We start from the raw sequence: 18,317 nt of genomic DNA on the forward strand, positions 1-18,317 counted from the left end.
CAAAGGACAGCAAAACACCAAGGAATGATGAAAGTAAAGCTGTTTGGTGTTTTTGGGCCCATCTGCAGCCATAACATCTAAATCAGCCAGTTCTGGAATGAAGATCCTTTGATTTGATTTCTTTGAGAGGCCAAGAGTAGGCAAACTCTATGTCTGTAAAATGAAAGATTGGTGCTGTTTCTACATGATTTTTCCCAGATTAAAGAAGACTTAAACTAAATACACATAAACCAACTCTGGGCAGGGCTGAAGTGCAGTGATTTAAAATTAATACTTTTAAAAGCATTGCTCTTTAGAACACTGCAACTCTTTTAAGTCACTCTCATAGCTTATAGTTGCTCTAAGTTCCACAGAACAGTAATCACAGTAGTCTTTGCAGTATCATAAATGAACTGCTTGGAGGGGGAGGAAAAAGGGTGAGTGAAATGTTCCAAAAATGTAAAATGGCTGTGTTCTGCCAGGCTCACTTCAAGTTATCTGGTAGATGAAGTGCACTACTGGGCTACTAAGTGGGGCAGCGCTTACTATGGAGTCTGCCAGGATGGGGCCATGCTGCAAAGAAACCCTCCCCCTACCCTCTACCCACCCCCACATCACTGCCTGTATTGTTGCTGGTGTGCCCTCAACAGCTGTGTTAGGTGTTCAAGGTGAGAAGGGAAATGATTCATTTCAGAATATTTCAGTTCACCTGGTTCTTAGTAGCTTCAGGTCAGGATTATCTGCCAGCCTGGGGGGTGGTGGCACTAGCTGGGGCCGCCTGAGTGTCCCTGCCTTGCTATGCCAGCTGCAGCAAGAGAAGAACATGCAGCATAGTTAAAATCATATATATTTAAAAACCAAAAAGAAGTTACTTATATGTTTATAACCAGTTACAAGTGCCAAGGTTATGGGATAACTCCTGTGGCCATATGGTTTCAGGAGACTTTTTTTAATCATTAGCTATTCTTTAGCCTAATACAATTTTTAAAGCTTATGTTTTATTATTTTCTTGTAAATAGATAAATACATAAAACATCAAAAACATCAAATAGCTATAATCCAACATGATGCACATTAATTGACTCAATCAAGTATTTAATGCCATGGAAGCAGCACTTTGTCAATATAACTGCAAGAGTCAAATTAAAGGCCTTCTGCGTGTTCCCAAGGAGATGTCAATTGTTAGTTCACTGCACCACAGCTGATAAAAAACTAAAACTTTGTATCTCAGTCCTCAAACTTAGGGCCACGTGTATTGGTATAAAGAATATTAAACCTTGCTTGAGGGAATCCTTCTGCCTAGCTCAGTGGAACATACAGGCAGGGAAGCAGAGTTGTCCCATGAAGCAAGTTTGGGGTTGGGTTTTTTGTAATGAATTCCTTCTGTGAAGGAATACATAGGAAGTACACCTGTACAGTTTATATGGAGGTAAAAGGGTTGTTCTCCTAGCTTGTGAATCACCCTAAGAAAAATCTAAATGTGTGACATGGTAACAGAATTAAATTTCATTTACACTTACTCAGTTTTCTTGGTCTGGTTTTGCATTTTCCTGCTTTCAGAGATCCAGAGAGTTGTTTTCTTGGTGTTGACTAGTTGCTTCCATCCAGTAGAAAAGGATCCTGGGGGATGTTGGTCAAGAGCCAGCTGAATATGAGCCAGCAGTGTGCTCAGGTGGCCAAGAAGGCCCTTGGCTCCTGGCTTCTGTCATAAATAGTGGGTGTTTGTCTCCTCTCCCAAGTAACAAGCGATAGGACAAGAGGAGATGGCCTCAAATTGTGCCAGGAGAGGTTTGGATTGGATATTAGGAAAAATTTCTTCACCCATACTGGAATGGGCTGCCTAGATAAGTCACCGTTTCTGGAGGTATTTAAAAGTCATGTAGGTGTGGTGCTTACAGACATGGCTTTAGTAGTGGAGTCGACTGTGTTAGGTTAATGGTTGGACTCAATGACATTAAGGGTCTTTTCCAACCTAAATGATTCTGTGATTACCTTCCGGCTATGTGTTCAGTTCTCAAGCATTTTGCAGTCTTTTACTTAAACAGAAATTATTGGTTATTCTTAACTTCTCAATCTTGTAACATTCACCAGCTGGTATTTTCTGCTGTTCTTTCATTAGTGACATGCAGAAATCCATAATATGATTTATTCCATAAACTATATGTCTGCTTTGTATGCTTGTTTTTCTTGCATCTCTCCACACTGTACACTCATCTTCTGTAATTATATGCATTCCTCTTTCTGAAATTAATAGTGATAGCCCTCAGATTTTGATTGCCTTAAAACACATCATTCTTTTGAATATATTCTTGTCACGTCACTAACAGGAATGATTAGAAGAACTGAAATTTGATACCAATGTCACAAAAATGGTCACATGCATAAAATTCTTTAAATACTGACATTTCTTCTGTAGCTCTTACTCTTCACTCGTATACAAGATTTTTGATGTTATCATACTTGCTGTACTGCTGTACTGATAAACTGTACTACACAGATCCAACTGAAGTCAATATTAGTGTAGAATTCCTGCTTTAAAACACTGAAAGAGGGAGACTTTTGTTGTTGAAACAGAGTGAATTAAATTGTTATCGAAATTTTCCCTAACAGAAGAACATTATCTGTTTCCTAGATGATCAAACAGCAACCTTTCTGATATTTTTTTAGCACACTGAGCTAGTAAATGCCAGACTACAGCATTTCAAAAAGTCCTAATTCTCCTTAGAAGGAAATGAAGGCACTAATAACTGCTTGAAAATCAAGTGGCTACCATTGTTTCCTGAAAGCTGGTTAAGGTGCTATAAAGTACTTCTTCCCTAGTGTTATGAGGCAAAGGGGAAATGATCTTCCTTTATCTTTGGTACTAACCTAAAACTGCAGGGTGTTAAATGGGAAGGTACAAACATACAGCATTGTATTCAGTCACAGATTATTGACATTTGATGTTACTGGTGACCAGACATTTTCTACCTCATTCAAAATACTTAAGTACAAGACTGGTTATATGTATATATTTAGTCTGGGTGGGGCTGTGTCCCCACTGTGATGATGCAGGTGGACAAATCTGATTTAAGTCCTCTAATGATGAAGTTTGAGAAACCATTTTTTTTTTCCTCATTTAAACCAAAACAGTAAAACCATGTGTTGTGACAAATGGAAAGTGTTTGTGTTTATAGCTTAGTCAGCTGAGTACCTTGTACACTGAAGTTGAATGCTTTTCCTTATTTCAATTGTGTTTTAGCATGCAATGATGCTTCCTGTCCTCACCCACCATGTCCGCTACCATCAGTGTCTGATGCATTTGGACAAATTGATAGGCTACACTTTTCGAGACAGGTGCTTGCTGCAGGTAAGATATAAAAAAAAAATAAACTACTTGCTGTTTTGTCTTCCTAATATTACTGAGTTTCTCCATAATCCTACCTGCTGTGCAACCTTGAGAAATGCACTGCTTTACCACAGCCTGGAGGTAGTTGATTACTAGCACTGCAGATCTTTCAAAATTTTCAGTTTTCCCAAGAGACTTATGAATAGAGACATCTGTTGTTCATGTAGGCATACACCTACCTTTGCTCCAGTGGTAGGTCTGGATTTGCTTGTAACATGTAGAAAGACAAAAATATGCTTACTGAAAAGACTGTCAGGTACATTGCTTATTATGTGTAAGCTCTTTTTTTAGATATTTGTGAAGAATGAGATGTTATTCTGAAGATGAGCATATATGCCTTGCTTCTTCCTTTTATAGTCTGTTGTTCAAAAAAACCCAAACCTTAAGCATTGGCTTTTTATTTTGCTAGTGAAAGCTAGTGAAAAGGAATTTGCAAACTTATGTTAAGCTCTTGGTTTCTACACGTACATGATGAAATATTTGCATTTACAAACAAGGGCAGGAACTGGAGAGGAGAATTTCTTACTTGTTTTAAATGCATCCATGCTGCTTAATCAGCCATTAATGTAAGTGCATATTTGGAATTTATCAGCTCCAAAAGCTAACTCTTGGCATGGTGGCCCATTTCACCTTATGTTTTTTCTGAAGTTACTGAAGGGAAATGGAGACTTATGTTCAGGATTTCCCCCTGAAATAAGCATCATATCTCTCCACTGACTGGGGCTGAGAAAAGTGAATTTTCTCTAAGTTCAAAACATGCAGTTTCTCTATGTGTATGGAGACTTTACTCCCAAACTATTTTAAGCAGATGCTTGCAGAGAAATCTTTTTTCATAGCTTTTCTGTTTTCTAGAAGTTGGTTTCCAGGTCTTCCCCTACTGAAAGGTACATTAAATATTGAGCATCTTGTAGGATTTGATTGTTCAGAGGCTGCCTTGGTTTTAACATGAAAGATAAAAATGCAGTGATGGAGATCTTAAAACTGTTGAGACCAAACACACAAACCAAAAAGCAAATTACAATTGAAAAGGGGAGAAAGCATAAAATCCAGTGTGTCAGCATTAGTCAAATTAATGTTTAGTTATAACAAAAGTACTTTTTAATTCTTGATCCCTATGCAAATTTATTTTAAACCTATAAACTTGTTCCAGAAGAGAAAGAGCTTTTTAAAAATGTATGTAGCACCAATCACCTACTTCAGCATAGGCAATATTAGATATATAATTTTGCATTGATTTTTACCTGTTCCATCATGATGTATTCTTTTTAAAGTACAGACTGGGCAAGAAAGATTATGCAAATTTAACTATTTGGAGAAATTGTAATGTCTCATCCAGCCAGTTCAGATGGAGCAGAAATTGAGAATATGCAATTATGTTAAATTTAGTAATATTAGCGAGGAATTAAAAAGGACTTGGAAGAATTCTTATTGTTGATTAAATACAATTTTACTCTCTTAAACAATTAAAATAAACTTCTCTTAAGTCTCGTGTTTGCAAAGCCATGGACAATATTTGAATGAACTACTGGAATATCTGCTCACAGCCTGCGGCACCAGTCCTGCAAGTGTTGCACAAGTAACTTTCTGCAGCTTGAATTTGCCAATGTATCTCTTGTTTTATATATAAGGTGTGTGTGCCCATACATGTATAATATTTTTAGGTTTGTATGTGTAAAGAAAGAGGAAATGTGTGAGTTTGCAAGATAAAGTAATAAAAGCTAGCTGTAGTTCTATTTACTGCTGCCATTTTTGTAGTGGTGGTGTCAGCAGCAGAGTAAGCTTTTGGTAATACTAGGTTGTCCAGATGTAAAACAGAAGACCAATCCTGCCGTTGCTGTTCACTTCTGGTTGAAGAGTGGCCCTGTATAGTCATGAGAGAGTTCTGTGAATAACCATGACAGAGATAATATACTTGTTTGTTGCTGTTTCATTTTTTGAAGTAGGAAGGTTTTATAGATTTTTAACCTAAATTAAATATGTGAATGGTTGAGAAGCTCTTTTAGTTGTTCGTATTTTTAATATGAATATTTAGGTTGCAATGGTAAAGTGAATATATGTTTAAATAAGCAAATGCGTTGAAGTTAGGTCAGCAAAACTGGTAAGCAAACTGCTAGCACAAATTGACAGTTCACGCTTTTTTTTTCTTCTAAACTAATTTTTCTTTAAAGAAAAAAAAACTGTTGAAAATTAATGAGTTAAACTGATGATTGGACATAAATGTTGCTTCTTTCTGGCATCTGAAATAGTACGTCCTACATTTAAATTGCTGGAACCAAGCTACTGATTGACAACATCACTTTGTTGCCTTTCTTCAAAATAAAAAATAACAATTATTAGCTACCATTCTAGGATTTTTTTTTTCCCTACATTTGCAAAAATACATCTAAGATTTCTTTTTTTCCTGTCTGTGCTACGTTATAGCTTGCCATGACTCATCCAAGCCATCACTTAAACTTTGGAATGAATCCAGATCATGCCAGAAATTCCTTATCCAACTGTGGGATTCGACAGCCAAAGTATGGAGATAGAAAAGTTCACCATATGCACATGAGAAAAAAAGGTATGCTGTTACACCACTACCGTTTTTCTCTCATCTCACACTTAATCGGTAAGAAAAACTTTTGTCCATTATTATTTCGTTGGCCATTGTTCCTCTGAGAGATCTCTTCAGTGAAAGATTCAAATGATTATACACAGGCACCATTGAGATCTTTCTAAAAGACTGCATTTTGCAAATTAATCAACAAGTAAAGAGCTGAGAAAAAGCAAGGATAATAAATGTGAGGATGTGTTTTCTTTGATTTTTGGCAGGTACTGTTTTTTTAATTTGCTGTTCAACATGGTGAGCAAACTGGATGATATTTTATAAAAATGCCTTATTAATGTGAAAATATGTGGTCTGCTGCAAAATATTCCTTATCCCTCAAAAATAAATTCAGCTGTAATGAAGTAAATAGTTTACTGTAATGTTTGTCATGTCTTTTTCATGCAAAAGTGGTATTTTTGTCTGGCTCTCTGAATGCAAAAATACAGTAGTATTGTAATGAGACTGTGGTCAGTTAGTCAGAGAGCATCTGTAAGGATTATACTTGCTGTAAGTAAACCCTGTAAAAAACAGGATGATCTGGTATACAGCAATTACAAAGTAACATTTTGAGTAATTATTTTCTAAGCCTATTCAAACTGAATTAGTGATTCTTTAATAGTGCATTGTTTATATTTCTAGGGATAAACACCCTGATAAATATTATGTCCCGTTTGGGACAGGATGATCCAGCTCCTTCCAGGTAATGAAAATAATTGTTTGCAAGTAGAAAACCTGTTGCGTAGGGAGATGTTTAATAGAAACAACCAACTTACTGTCAGGAACAGCTCTGGCAAGTAATTGACTTTTTTATTATGAAGATGTGTTGAACCTCCATTAGCAGTGACATAGTAATTTGGTCATGCCTGCAGAAAACTCACGAGGAAGGTTTTAACAGATAATTTTATCATTTTTGTTTATCCTTGAAATGAGGAGGACTAAAAGGTTACCTTTTTGTTTTCTGCAGAATAAAAAATAAAATTTGTTGTTACTGTTATCACTGCTGTAAATTGGATTCTCTATCATGTTTCCTCACAGTAGTACCTTCCTGTCATGGCACCTTGTTAACATGAGTGTAATACTGAATGTGGGTTTTGCTGATTTACTGGTCCAATTTAAAGACACATGCAAAACCCATTAATGCTGTAATGTAATAATCCTTAAATGACCACTAAGAATTCTGTGCAAATAAATAATGTTTAAGATGTGGTTTATAGCCACAGGCACCATATTTAGCTGAAGTGAATAAACAAAGCACATAGGGATAATGGAAGAAACAGATTCATGTGAAACGTCCTAAATGAATGAACTAGATGGCAGAGTGTATTTTAACTAGTGCTATGACTGGTCCTTTTAGGAGTCATCAGTTTGGAGGAAGCTCAGAAATGGGAGAAGTTGAATTCTGAATAAATTATTGTTGCAGTATTCCCCAAATGCTGTTTCAGCTAGATTGTGCCTTTTTCTTTCAGAGTCAGACTCAAGCTTATTTCAGCCCTCTTAAGATAACACGAGATAAGGCTGTATTGCGTTAATTCTGACCAAATAACACAGAAATATAAAATCCTACTTGAGAGATCTGTTTTCCACTGTGTTGCTACACAGAGGAGTTATAGCTTTGCTCACACTTTATTGCTTTACACAGCAGAAGTACTTGAATTCTTTCAGCACATAACAAGAGCCCCCATTTCGGAAATTAGACTAACTATATAATTGTTGGGAGAGTGCAAATTACAATAAAAGCTGTCAAACACTTGAGAAGGATCTTCTGGATTTAAAACAAAAAAAAAATCCTGTGGCAGTGGTCTTAGTCCTGTTACAATCATTTGTTAAGTCAAAGTGGTGCTACTTATATGCTTTGATGTATAGAGCAGGAATGTGTTTATATTCAAAGACACAGTCATATTCTTTCAGCTGCTGTGTCCTGTTAGTCCTTTGTTATATAAGCAGGCAGAGAGCTTGGAGGAAACAAAATATTTGCAAAAAAAACCCCAAAAATCCACATCAATGGAAAATCAGGAGCAGTGATAGAATAAAAGGAAAACAGGGAATACAAGATTCTACTAGCTTAATGGCATCTTTGAATGCATCTTCTTGTACAGCCATTTTTAATTTTGAGCTTAAATGAAGTTACAGAAATCGGGGCATTTAAAGGTGCTATGAAAAATGGAAGTACTTCCTTGTAGCTCTGCCATACCAACAAATCTGTTGCAGTCATCACACTCTGCAGGTGCTGATGTTAATTACATACACTTCCCTAGTTGCATGCACAAGACTGAAGACAGGCTGTGTATTTCAATCACCTGGTGCCCTCTGATGGACAAAGAAACCTGACCTCAGTGCCAATCAGCGGTACTGTTTCCTTTCTCCATTTGTTAAGCTCTGACAATAGCTCAGAATGGAACATATGAAAATTTCAAAGGTGGTGGTGTTAGTCCTGAGTTGCAAGATTCATGTAGTTGTTATTCTGTTTTGGAAAGGATTGTAACCCGGAGAGGGTGGGGGAGACTGCAGAAATGTCTATCATGGCTGATTAGTAATCAACTCTGATTTGTTCTATTTTAATTGTATTGTGTAAATAACCAGCGTGTGTTTTTTAGCTGATAGTAAACCTTAAAATACCTTTTTCAGGATTAACCACAATGAGCGTTTAGAATTTCTGGGAGATGCTGTGGTGGAATTCTTAACAAGGTAAATGGGGGGTTCTTCAACAGTCCTCACCTTTGTGTGTTATTGTCATACCATTGGGCTTATAAAGCTTTGCAGCATCTACTCTATGGCTGTGTATGTTTGCAATCCTGACTCATATTTAGAGCTGCACATCTGCACACAGCTTGCTTGAAAATTCCTTCAGTGCTGATAATAGAAGGAAGAACACAAAATTAAAAGCTAGAGTTTCTATTTCATGGAGTGCATTTAAGCTGATTCAGGTTAAAGATTATTCAGTAACAGGAAAGGTGAATCTTTTATCCTTTTTTTAAAGGAAAGATATTTTTCTTAGCATGCCATTTTGTTTCCATGGGTTCTCTTTCTCTAGTTGCAAGTGAAAAGCAGTTATTGGTAATACTGAATGTGTTACTGTTCTTGTATTTCCAGTTACTAGGGCTATAGCTTCCATAATGTCTGTATGTAAGTCTATATGTAAATAGAATGGTTGAGCACAAATGTAATTTATTCAGAAGTAATAACAAAAAAACATGGTTCATTAAAAATTGTTCCAGTTTGGGTCTGTTTTGAGTATTCTGAAATCAGTGGACAATACAGGGGTATTATCAGCTACCTCCATTGGTCTCTTACCTGAGTATGACAAACAGGCAGTTTGCAGAAAACAAAGATTTTTATCTATTTTCAGATGATTTTCTTTGTTTTTAATAGGGGAGTAGTCTTGTTTACTATAAAGCTTCTCTTTAAGCATGCTTGTTATATGAATAACAAAACCTCTCTTATATCTCCCTTCTCTGCTAGCCCCTACTAGCCATTAGCTACTCAGTATTAAAAGCTAGTAGTCTATAAAGGTCTCCACTGCCCTTAAAACGCATGGCCTTTTCTCATATACAACAGTATAGGCTGATAAGATGGAAGACTTGCTGATTAAAATGTCTTGCATTTTTCATTGTCATTGTTCATCAACCATCAGTTGACTTTCTGAGCTAACTTTTCTCTCAATTCAGAAAAAAAATGAACTACTTTTCTGTTCAATAGAGCATGTAAGCACCTATTTAAATTTTTTTCTAACTCTCTTGACTTCAGGTCTCTGCTTTTGTGATTTATGATGCTTGATTAGATTGCCTCTAAGTTTTACATCAATTTTTGTCCTTAAATAATCTTGCATCCATCTGCAGTTTTCTCCATGTGTACTGGGTTAATAAAATATTTTAATAATTAGTGTCATCTACTGCCTTATTTGTGGGATGTTGGAAACATTCTGTATTAACTTCTTTCTGACATGAGTTAGATAGTCATATATGAAGATATGCAGAATAATTTATCCATTACTCAGATCTTGGTTGGATCACTGGATTACTTTTTTTGTTTGTTTGTGTTTTATTAAGTATCTTAATTGTGTGATGACAAATATCATTAAAGGCAGTTGAAAGCCTGTGATTTTTACTAGTTTTTTTTTTTTTTTTTCCTGTGGTATTAATGACTTCACACATTTGAAAAATACAGATTGTTGACTTCTCTTCTTTGGCTCCAGTATCATCTGATAAAGTACTGTAAGAAACTTGTAAAACAAATGTCCTGAGTGGTGGTCCAGCCTGAATCAGTAGTATCATCTTAAAGCACTGCGTGCCTGCAGCACAGATTTTCTCAAGGCTGACAATTCCGTTGTGCTTTATTCCTCAGCGTCCTCTAGGTGTCAACCGTGGTGAACCCACTGCTGCTGGTGGATGGAAATCTTCAGATGAGGAACCTGCATATTGTTGCAGGGATTTAGAGATTAAGTGCTGCCCGGTAGAGAAAAAGAACTCTTCCTCCCCTGTCACTAATGCGATCCAGTTTATTGAGCATTGTTTTAATGGTTGTTTCTTCTACCTTACTTCAAGCTGAGTGGCCACCTTGGGAAGGGACCTGTGTTCCCAGCGAGGATCTGAGGGAAGGGCACGGTTCCCTAAAGGCACACGTGGTTCATCTTTAACCAAATGCTGACAGCATCTGATCTGATTTTTTGTTTTGCCAGTGTCCACTTGTACTACCTGTTTCCCACTCTAGAGGAGGGAGGATTAGCTACGTACCGCACTGCCATCGTACAGAACCAGCACCTGGCCATGTTGGCTAAGGTACAGTTTTACACGTCTCTGTATTTGACACCTGTAGGTAGGATACTATTAGTGTGTGCATTGCTTCTTGAGGGACCTGCCTGCTTTGAACATCAGTGTCTTTACTGTGTTTCATATACAATATTTGGGATACAGGAACTCTTTCAGTTTGAAAATACATTTTAAAGATGAAGTAGGACTTAGTGTTCTCTCCAAAGCATGTTTTTAAGAGGAATAATTTTTGCAGACAGAAGGATAAGTATTTTAGGATGCTTATGTTGAAGGTGTGTCTGTATTTCCTTCAAATTGCTGATAGAAGAAATTTAGTGAAGAAAAAGAAACAAACTGATTGCTTATGAAAGGACTTCCTGAAAGAATATGTAGGGAGGATGTGGCAGCAGGTTGTAGTGAAAGTGGGGGGAAGAAATAATTTTGTCTGCTCCCTAACCTACACTATCACTTCAGATTCACTGTGAACTATGAGAGAAATATGTTAGAAAGGCTTTTGGTGAAAAGTTGTATTATCTTATCAGAAAAATCAAGATGCTTCTGAAATGTATTTCTTTAATTCTGTGAATGACAGAACATTTTGTTTTTACATGGTACTGGGGGGCAGGAATATGATGTTGAAAGTTGATTAAGTCTCTATTTGTAGATAACTTGAAATTTCCTTATTCATTCTTGATTTTGTTATCATGTTTTTTTAAAAAACAGCCTGAAACTTACTGATGTATTAAGCTATGCATGCACACGTGCACACACGTCCACTGTGTGTTGTTGATAGTTTTCAAGTGCTCTTTTAATCTTCTCTGTTCATATTCACATAGTAATTTAAACATGCATATCCAATCTTGAGATTTTGACAAAAACTTCATGATTTCTAACATGTCATCTTTTGCTCAGTTCTTAGGAGAGGCATTGGAAAGGGAGTGAACAGAATCATTCTCCTCCAAAGCTTTCTTTTAATGATTTAGCTAAGCACGAATTGATTGAAATGTTTCAAATCAGAGTTTTGTTTACAAATATGGTATTGAACTGCCTGATGTTTGAAGTCATGGTACTATTGTAAAACCTGCATCAGGAATGCTTATATATCCTTAAAGTCTGTTCATAGCTTTTATCATAATATGGACAGTTTTTGAAAATTTTTATTGCAACATTTTTTAAACTGTACTTATTTATATTAAATACAACTGTAAATATTAGGTATCTGTACATTCCTAATTTCCAAACTTACCCTTTTTTTCCTCTCTTATATGATGTTCCTGGTTTCATCCCCTTTAATTATCCCCTGCAGTGTCATGTTGCATTCAGTTTACTTACTCAAGATAACTCTCAGCTCTTCAACTTCTCTTGTGGATGTGGAATGCTGTTTTAACTGAGGATCAAACAATAAATTTCTATAGTTTCTAAGAGACATTGTAGCAGAAATTTAAAAAAAATCTGAAATGTGTTGCAATCAAAAAATGAGAAGCAGAACACATGTAAAGACAGATGAGTGTAAGCCTCAAAAATGGAGATAGGCCACTGGAAGTGGAGGATACACCCCAACACCCAAACACCAGCTGTTAAAATGAATGAATGACAGTAATCTGTAAGAAGTTTAAATTCAATATAAAACAACTAATGTTCCACTTTTATGTTGATTCTAACAAGTGCTCCCTGCACTTTATAAAGTTCAGTGGAACATCATGAGTGGTAATTCTCTGTGTTCCTGAGCAGTGAATAGGCTCTCATTCATTGAAAATAGAAGAGCCCTTTTTTCAAATTGAAATATGCCTAAACCATGCACCTCAAACAACTTAGTCTCCACTTTTAAGTCTTAATTATACTCCAGGGGGATGAAGTTGAAAGTTAATGAGAAATTAGTCAGTAAAAACTTACACCCAGTTGGGAAGAACCTGTTCTCATATGAACTTTGCAAGATGCACAAATCTCTTCTTTAAAAATCTCAGTAATAGTTTTGTGTCAGAAAGATTAGTATGTAAAGAGAATTTAGTAGCTCTTGCCAGCATTTCTATAGCAGAATTATCATATATAAGATATCTGACTCACTACACGAGATTCTGACTGGCAAGCAGAACTATGGTTTAGGCAACAGATGAATGTTAGTGATAAACATTTGAAAGGAAAAAGAAAGCTAGGTGGCACTGCCGATTAAAATATCAGTGTTCTGCTTGCAGTGTCCAGAGACTTTTGTTACTGCCACTTGTTGACACTCAGATGTTCAGTGGATTTTGTCTACCAGAGTTCCAGTTCTTCACTGTTCTACTTCATCTTCTTGTAGGCAAAATCGTTTTCCTCAGTTTAAATTCCCTTCCCTTTGAATGTCCCTTTGGCATTTCTGAAGGCAAATCTCATGAGATCAAACTACTGACAAAAAACATGGCACATTGCTCACGCAGCCATTATCAGGATATTTTTCTGTCACACCCTCAGCCCTTTACTTGAACTTATTCCTAAATCTCCCTAATAACATGTTTTGATCTGGCTTCCATTGACAATTTGGTTTGATAATTCCTAGCTTTCCCATGGTATCACACTCTAGTTGCTTGCCTGTGGTAAACAAGTACAAAATCTTCTAATTTTAGCGTATGTCTGAAACCGTGGAGAAAAGCTTTAAAGTTCCCTTAAACCCAGTTGCCGCATAATAATAGTGTAATTGAATTCTAGTGACTAGAACTGCTTCTCTCATACCTCTAAAGCCATGGTTTTAACTCTTTCCACATATTGTACAGAAGCTGGAACTAGATCGATTTATGCTTTATGCTCATGGTCCAGACCTTTGCAGGGAATCGGATCTCCGCCATGCCATGGCCAACTGCTTTGAAGCCCTAATAGGTAAAGACGTGTGTGCAGACAGTTATGTTTTAATATGTCTACATGCCATGTTGCCTGTGATGGAGGAGATATGGGTCTGTGTTGAGCAGTGTTAATAAGGGTAGGTGGTATTAAAGCTTCTTAAATCTTCATCTCTTCCCATCTCCTGCACATACGCCGTGTGTATAACATGATGAGTGCAGTAATACAGTGAAAAACCTCATCTGCCCATTCCTGCCTCCCATGCACTGAAGATGCACCCATTTCATACTGTTGTGGCGCAGCACTTCTGTCCATCAATGCACAGCTCCACCTCTCGTGTGCCACCGTGGCCTGCTGCCTGCAGTCGTCTGAGAGGAGCAGTTTAGTCACCGTGGCCTGACAGGAAAAGAGCAGGTTCACTGCTTCCAATAGTACTTGCGCAGACCTGCAAAATGTGGAGTCGTAACTCAGTCCTGAATTTTAAACTCTGCAGCTTGCTTTCTGAATGTACCAGGCACTCCCAACCAAGTCACCAGCCCACTTCCTCTGTGCCCTGCTAACCGTCTTCTATGAAATAAACAGGGCGTTTGCTGCTTAAATATTTTTTGGTCTTTGTGTTTTCCTTACAAATAAAAAACATGGCAATATGCCATTGCTGGTGTAATAAAGCTACTAAACCCCTCTAGCTGGGGCTGAAGGGGAGTTTTGTCAAATTCACTGTTGGGCACTAAGATGCTAATTAGTGACTGGTTGTGCTAGTTGATATCCTTATGTTGGAGAAGAAATCAGGACTGCCTGACCACAGTTACCAAATAAGCAAGCAGTAAGGCAGAAATCTGATCCATTATATCCACACAAGCTCTATTTTAAATAGCATATTTTATAAAACTTTACTTGTTTGTATACACAAAACAAGCTAAATCTCACTGATGTGGCTTCATATTCATGCAAATGTACTGTACATGATATTAGCTGTGGGAATGGTTTAGCCCTGATCCAGGTCTTTACATACTACACAAGCTCCCAAAGCGTTTTCTCCTGCTTTGAAAAATAGATTGTAGTTGACTTAGATGTCAGCAGTTCTGTGCGTTCTGCCTTGGGCCAAATTGCATTTCGTCTTATCAAGAAATAAGACTTTTCTTGTTAACTCTATTTTACTTTCCATGAGTGCTTTGATCTTTAATTTAAAAATAAAAAAACAAGCAGAAAGGAACACTAGATATGTATCTGTGGCTTTGTTCATATACTTCGGCTTGTCTAGGATGTAATGATCAGGACTATTTGGCAAGCACTGGGATTTGCTAAGAGAGACGCTTACTGTTTAACCTCCAATACAAAGTTATTCAGATTTAATTGAGCAATAAGATTTTTGTCAGGGCCATAGCTAAAATCTGGGAGCTTGTTAAGGGACTATAAAAGTATATGTGGGGTCTGGTGCTCCTACTTGAGAACCTTTATAAAAGACTGGTGCTTCTCCCCTGTGATGAAAATAATCAAAAGTACAAGCAGGCTCTCTAGGACTTGTTTGAAATTCTGTGCTCTCATAATATGACTCCAATAGTCTTATTATAAATCCCCAAACTGTTCTCCAAAGAGTCCAATGAAAGCAGTTGACCTAGTGAGGAATTAAAAGTAAAGAGGCAGGGAAAGACACAGCAAGGCAAACCATGTTCTCCCTGTATATGGGAACCCTGACTGCCTTTCTCTGTTCTTTGTGTAGCTGTGTATTCCCTTTGCTTTTACAAAGATGTGCTTACAAGAACTAGTTTGAGATTTTCAGAAGACCTCCTATAAAGAGTATCAAAGGACAAAGTGTTGACTTTATAAAGTGCCTGTGCAGATACAGAGTGTATATGGTACACATGAAAAATACAGTATGCTAGCACAAGTTTTGCAGAGCTTGTTACTAAGGGACATGTGAAGGACTAGTATATGCAGTATAAAAAAAAAAAAAAAGAAAACGAGAAAGAATACTGTAATCTCCAGAAATTGAGAGATGCAGAGGTGAAGTTTCCAGTTCAGACAATGTATTGTGATACTGGGGAGACACTGAGATTTGGAATAGTCCTGACATCATTTGTATGCAGAATGTAATATTGTTGAAAGTACAGAATAAATGAAAGTTATTTGCTAGCTATTGAAATGTACTTAATGTTTTTCACTATCTGTGTATGTGGTATCAGTTAGCTGATTACTGGAAGCTACTCCTAGATATAGTTTGCTGCTAGACTAATTTGTTTAAGTTTTGCTCTTTGGATGTATTATTTTCTATCAGTGATTTAACTATTTCAGGTTTTTCTGTGCATTTTATAACCATTGATTTATATTGGTGTTTAATACGCTTTAAATTTCTCAAAAAATTAGGTATTACTACAGAAAGCATGCTTTTAAAAAATAAGTGTACTGGAGATGAAGGCATTACTAAGCACTTTCCTGTGCTTAGTAATGTTTTAAGTACTAATGCAGTATTGACCTTAGACATTGGTCCCCTCATGCAGGAGCTGTTTATCTAGAGGGAAGCCTAGAAGAAGCAAAACAATTATTTGGACGTTTACTCTTCAATGACAAGGTACTTGTGTGTTTATATGTGTTGACTTCCATTTTAAAAATAACTGAAGGCATTCTTTCTTGTCCATTGTTTTACCTGAGAATCACAAATGACCAGGAATACATCTGTTGTACTTACTTCCTGGAAACTGAATGTAGCATAGTCTGTTTAGGGCAGCAAGCTGCACTGGTTCAGGCAAAAAAATTATGGTGTTTCCTCAGGTGTGCTGTTTGTTGGTTGGCTTAGGTTGGGAAGGGTGGGCAGAGTGGGAAACCCAGAGGCTCCTATTCAAAGTGCTGCTCTAACAACAGAGATGGGTGCTGTCCACCCAGGCACCATGCTTTGGGGAAATAATGCACAGATAGAGTGACTATTCCTGTTTCATCAATTAAATCATCCTACCCCTAAAAGTTTTAAAAACATGTATTTGAAGAAAATACAGAGGATTTCATCTAACATTTGCACAATTGCATAATTAAAAGTCTGATCCATTCTTGTACCCTGTATCTTAGATCGCTGTTAGTTGGAATTTATCCTATATAATGGCTAAGGAAAGTAACCAGTACATACTGCTGGGACAATTCACATGGCCGTCATGAGGCAATGAATTATACAGTATTTTCTTTCTTGAAAGTCTCTGAGTCTGAAATGACAAAGCTTATTAGAAATAAAAGTATTTTGAAAGCTATTGTAACTCAGTATTTATTTGCTGTTCAGTGCCTATAGTGAAGGAAGATGAAATAGAAGAAAATAAGTGTGGGTTTGTTTTTTTTTTTTTCCTTTTTTAGTCCTTGCCTTTGGTGAAGTCAAACTTGCGATTGAGGAGTACTTGCAGATAAAGTTAGTCCTGAGGCTTAAATAAATCTTTTTCTTCCTTTAACCACATTCTATTTCGTTCAAGGATTTTTCCACCTCTTTGACACAAGCTAATTGGGAAAACTACAGGCAGTTTGAACAGCAAATACATGATTTTAAAAATTAGTTTGCCAGCACTATTGAATTTGCAATAAGCAGAGTCAGCATCTGAAATAGTTCAGTATTTCAAGTAATGACATTTTATTTAGTACTGTGGAATTTGTTAAATGACTCCCTTGAGCATTAAAGGCATCTCTCAATGTTTGCAGGACCTGCGGGATGTATGGCTTAATTATCCACTACACCCACTCCAAGTAAGTGTATCCCTTTCTGTAATAAATTTCATAGCTCTGTTTTATTCTCAGGGGTACTTTTCCATAGATTTCCATTGTAATGACATCTCAGAAATTGTGCTAGAAAGTAGCCAAAGGAATATATATATTTGCTTTTGTGTTTGGCTTTGGTGTGGGTATTTTTAAGTAAATGAGTCTCTGTCTCTGTGAGAATTAATCATTCACCTTTCTTAGGCTCATGTTTGATATATAACTGTGCTTAAATGATAAATCTAGTGAGAGGTAACATTTTGGTGGATTCTTGTTCATCTTCTTGAAGTTAGGGGAAAATGGTATAAAAACAATCTATGTACATGTTTTGTTGACCTGAAATTAAGGCTGAAACCTTAATAGTAGGAAGGCACATTAGTTGAATGGAGTAAGAGTACGATTCTGGATTTGAGAGTTTTTTTGATGTGTGTGTGCAATGATAACATGGTTGTTTCAGTGATTCCAGTAGCTTTAATACCAAGTAAACACTGAAATTATGAGGGTGTCTGAAGGCTCATTTATCCTCCATGTATTGACGAATGGAAGTTTACAAGGCTGGAAGTTGGGAGAATGGTTTCCCAGTTCTTGTTCCCTTACTGAATTCTGGCGGAAACCTAGAGCAAGTCACAGAGCCTCTTTGCACTGTAGCTCCTGTCTTCAGAGCAAACATGGTAGCATTTTCCAGATGTGCAGGGGTGCTGCAAGAATAGCTGTATTCAAATTGTCATCCACTTAGTAAGTTTTTCAGGGTCATATGAACATCTGAGAGGTACTTTTTGTCCAGACAAATCTCTGATGTTTTGTGCAGTCAGTTTGACTCCTTTGAAACTGTGCACCCTTCCAGCAGAAGGTCGCTTTGAGGCTCCTATCTGAAAAGTGTCATATGTTTGTCAGGATTTTGCAATGGATACATAGACAAAATCTTCAGCAACAAATCAGTGCACACGAAGCGTTTTTATGACCAGCTCTCTGTGAGTGTAAATACAAAAAGAGTCTTAACGGGAAGATAAACTTTTGAGATTCAGCACCAGCTGTCCTGCATGGTAGCACAAGCTCCCGTGAAAATTCTTATTCTGGATTT

At 36.9% G+C, this 18,317-nt stretch overlaps 1 protein-coding gene across 3 annotated transcripts in view; it reads left to right on the forward strand.

Moving 5' to 3' along the window:
• The window catches only part of DROSHA (drosha ribonuclease III), a 74,592-nt gene that overhangs the window by 40,338 nt on the left and 15,937 nt on the right, over positions 1–18,317 (forward strand). For all 3 annotated transcript variants that reach the window (XM_042806766.1, XM_032991916.2, XM_032991917.2), the window contains 8 exons: positions 3,221–3,328; positions 5,789–5,927; positions 6,594–6,654; positions 8,580–8,639; positions 10,630–10,729; positions 13,447–13,549; positions 16,009–16,079; positions 17,183–17,227. In XM_042806766.1, the coding sequence (XP_042662700.1) occupies positions 3,221–3,328; positions 5,789–5,927; positions 6,594–6,654; positions 8,580–8,639; positions 10,630–10,729; positions 13,447–13,549; positions 16,009–16,079; positions 17,183–17,227 (687 nt within the window). The remainder of the gene's footprint in view (positions 1–3,220; positions 3,329–5,788; positions 5,928–6,593; positions 6,655–8,579; positions 8,640–10,629; positions 10,730–13,446; positions 13,550–16,008; positions 16,080–17,182; positions 17,228–18,317) is intronic.

The sequence above is a fragment of the Tyto alba genome, unplaced genomic scaffold (assembly GCF_018691265.1).
Source record: "Tyto alba isolate M040663 unplaced genomic scaffold, T.alba_DEE_v4.0 Super-Scaffold_48, whole genome shotgun sequence".
Taxonomy (NCBI): Eukaryota; Metazoa; Chordata; class Aves; order Strigiformes; family Tytonidae; genus Tyto; species Tyto alba.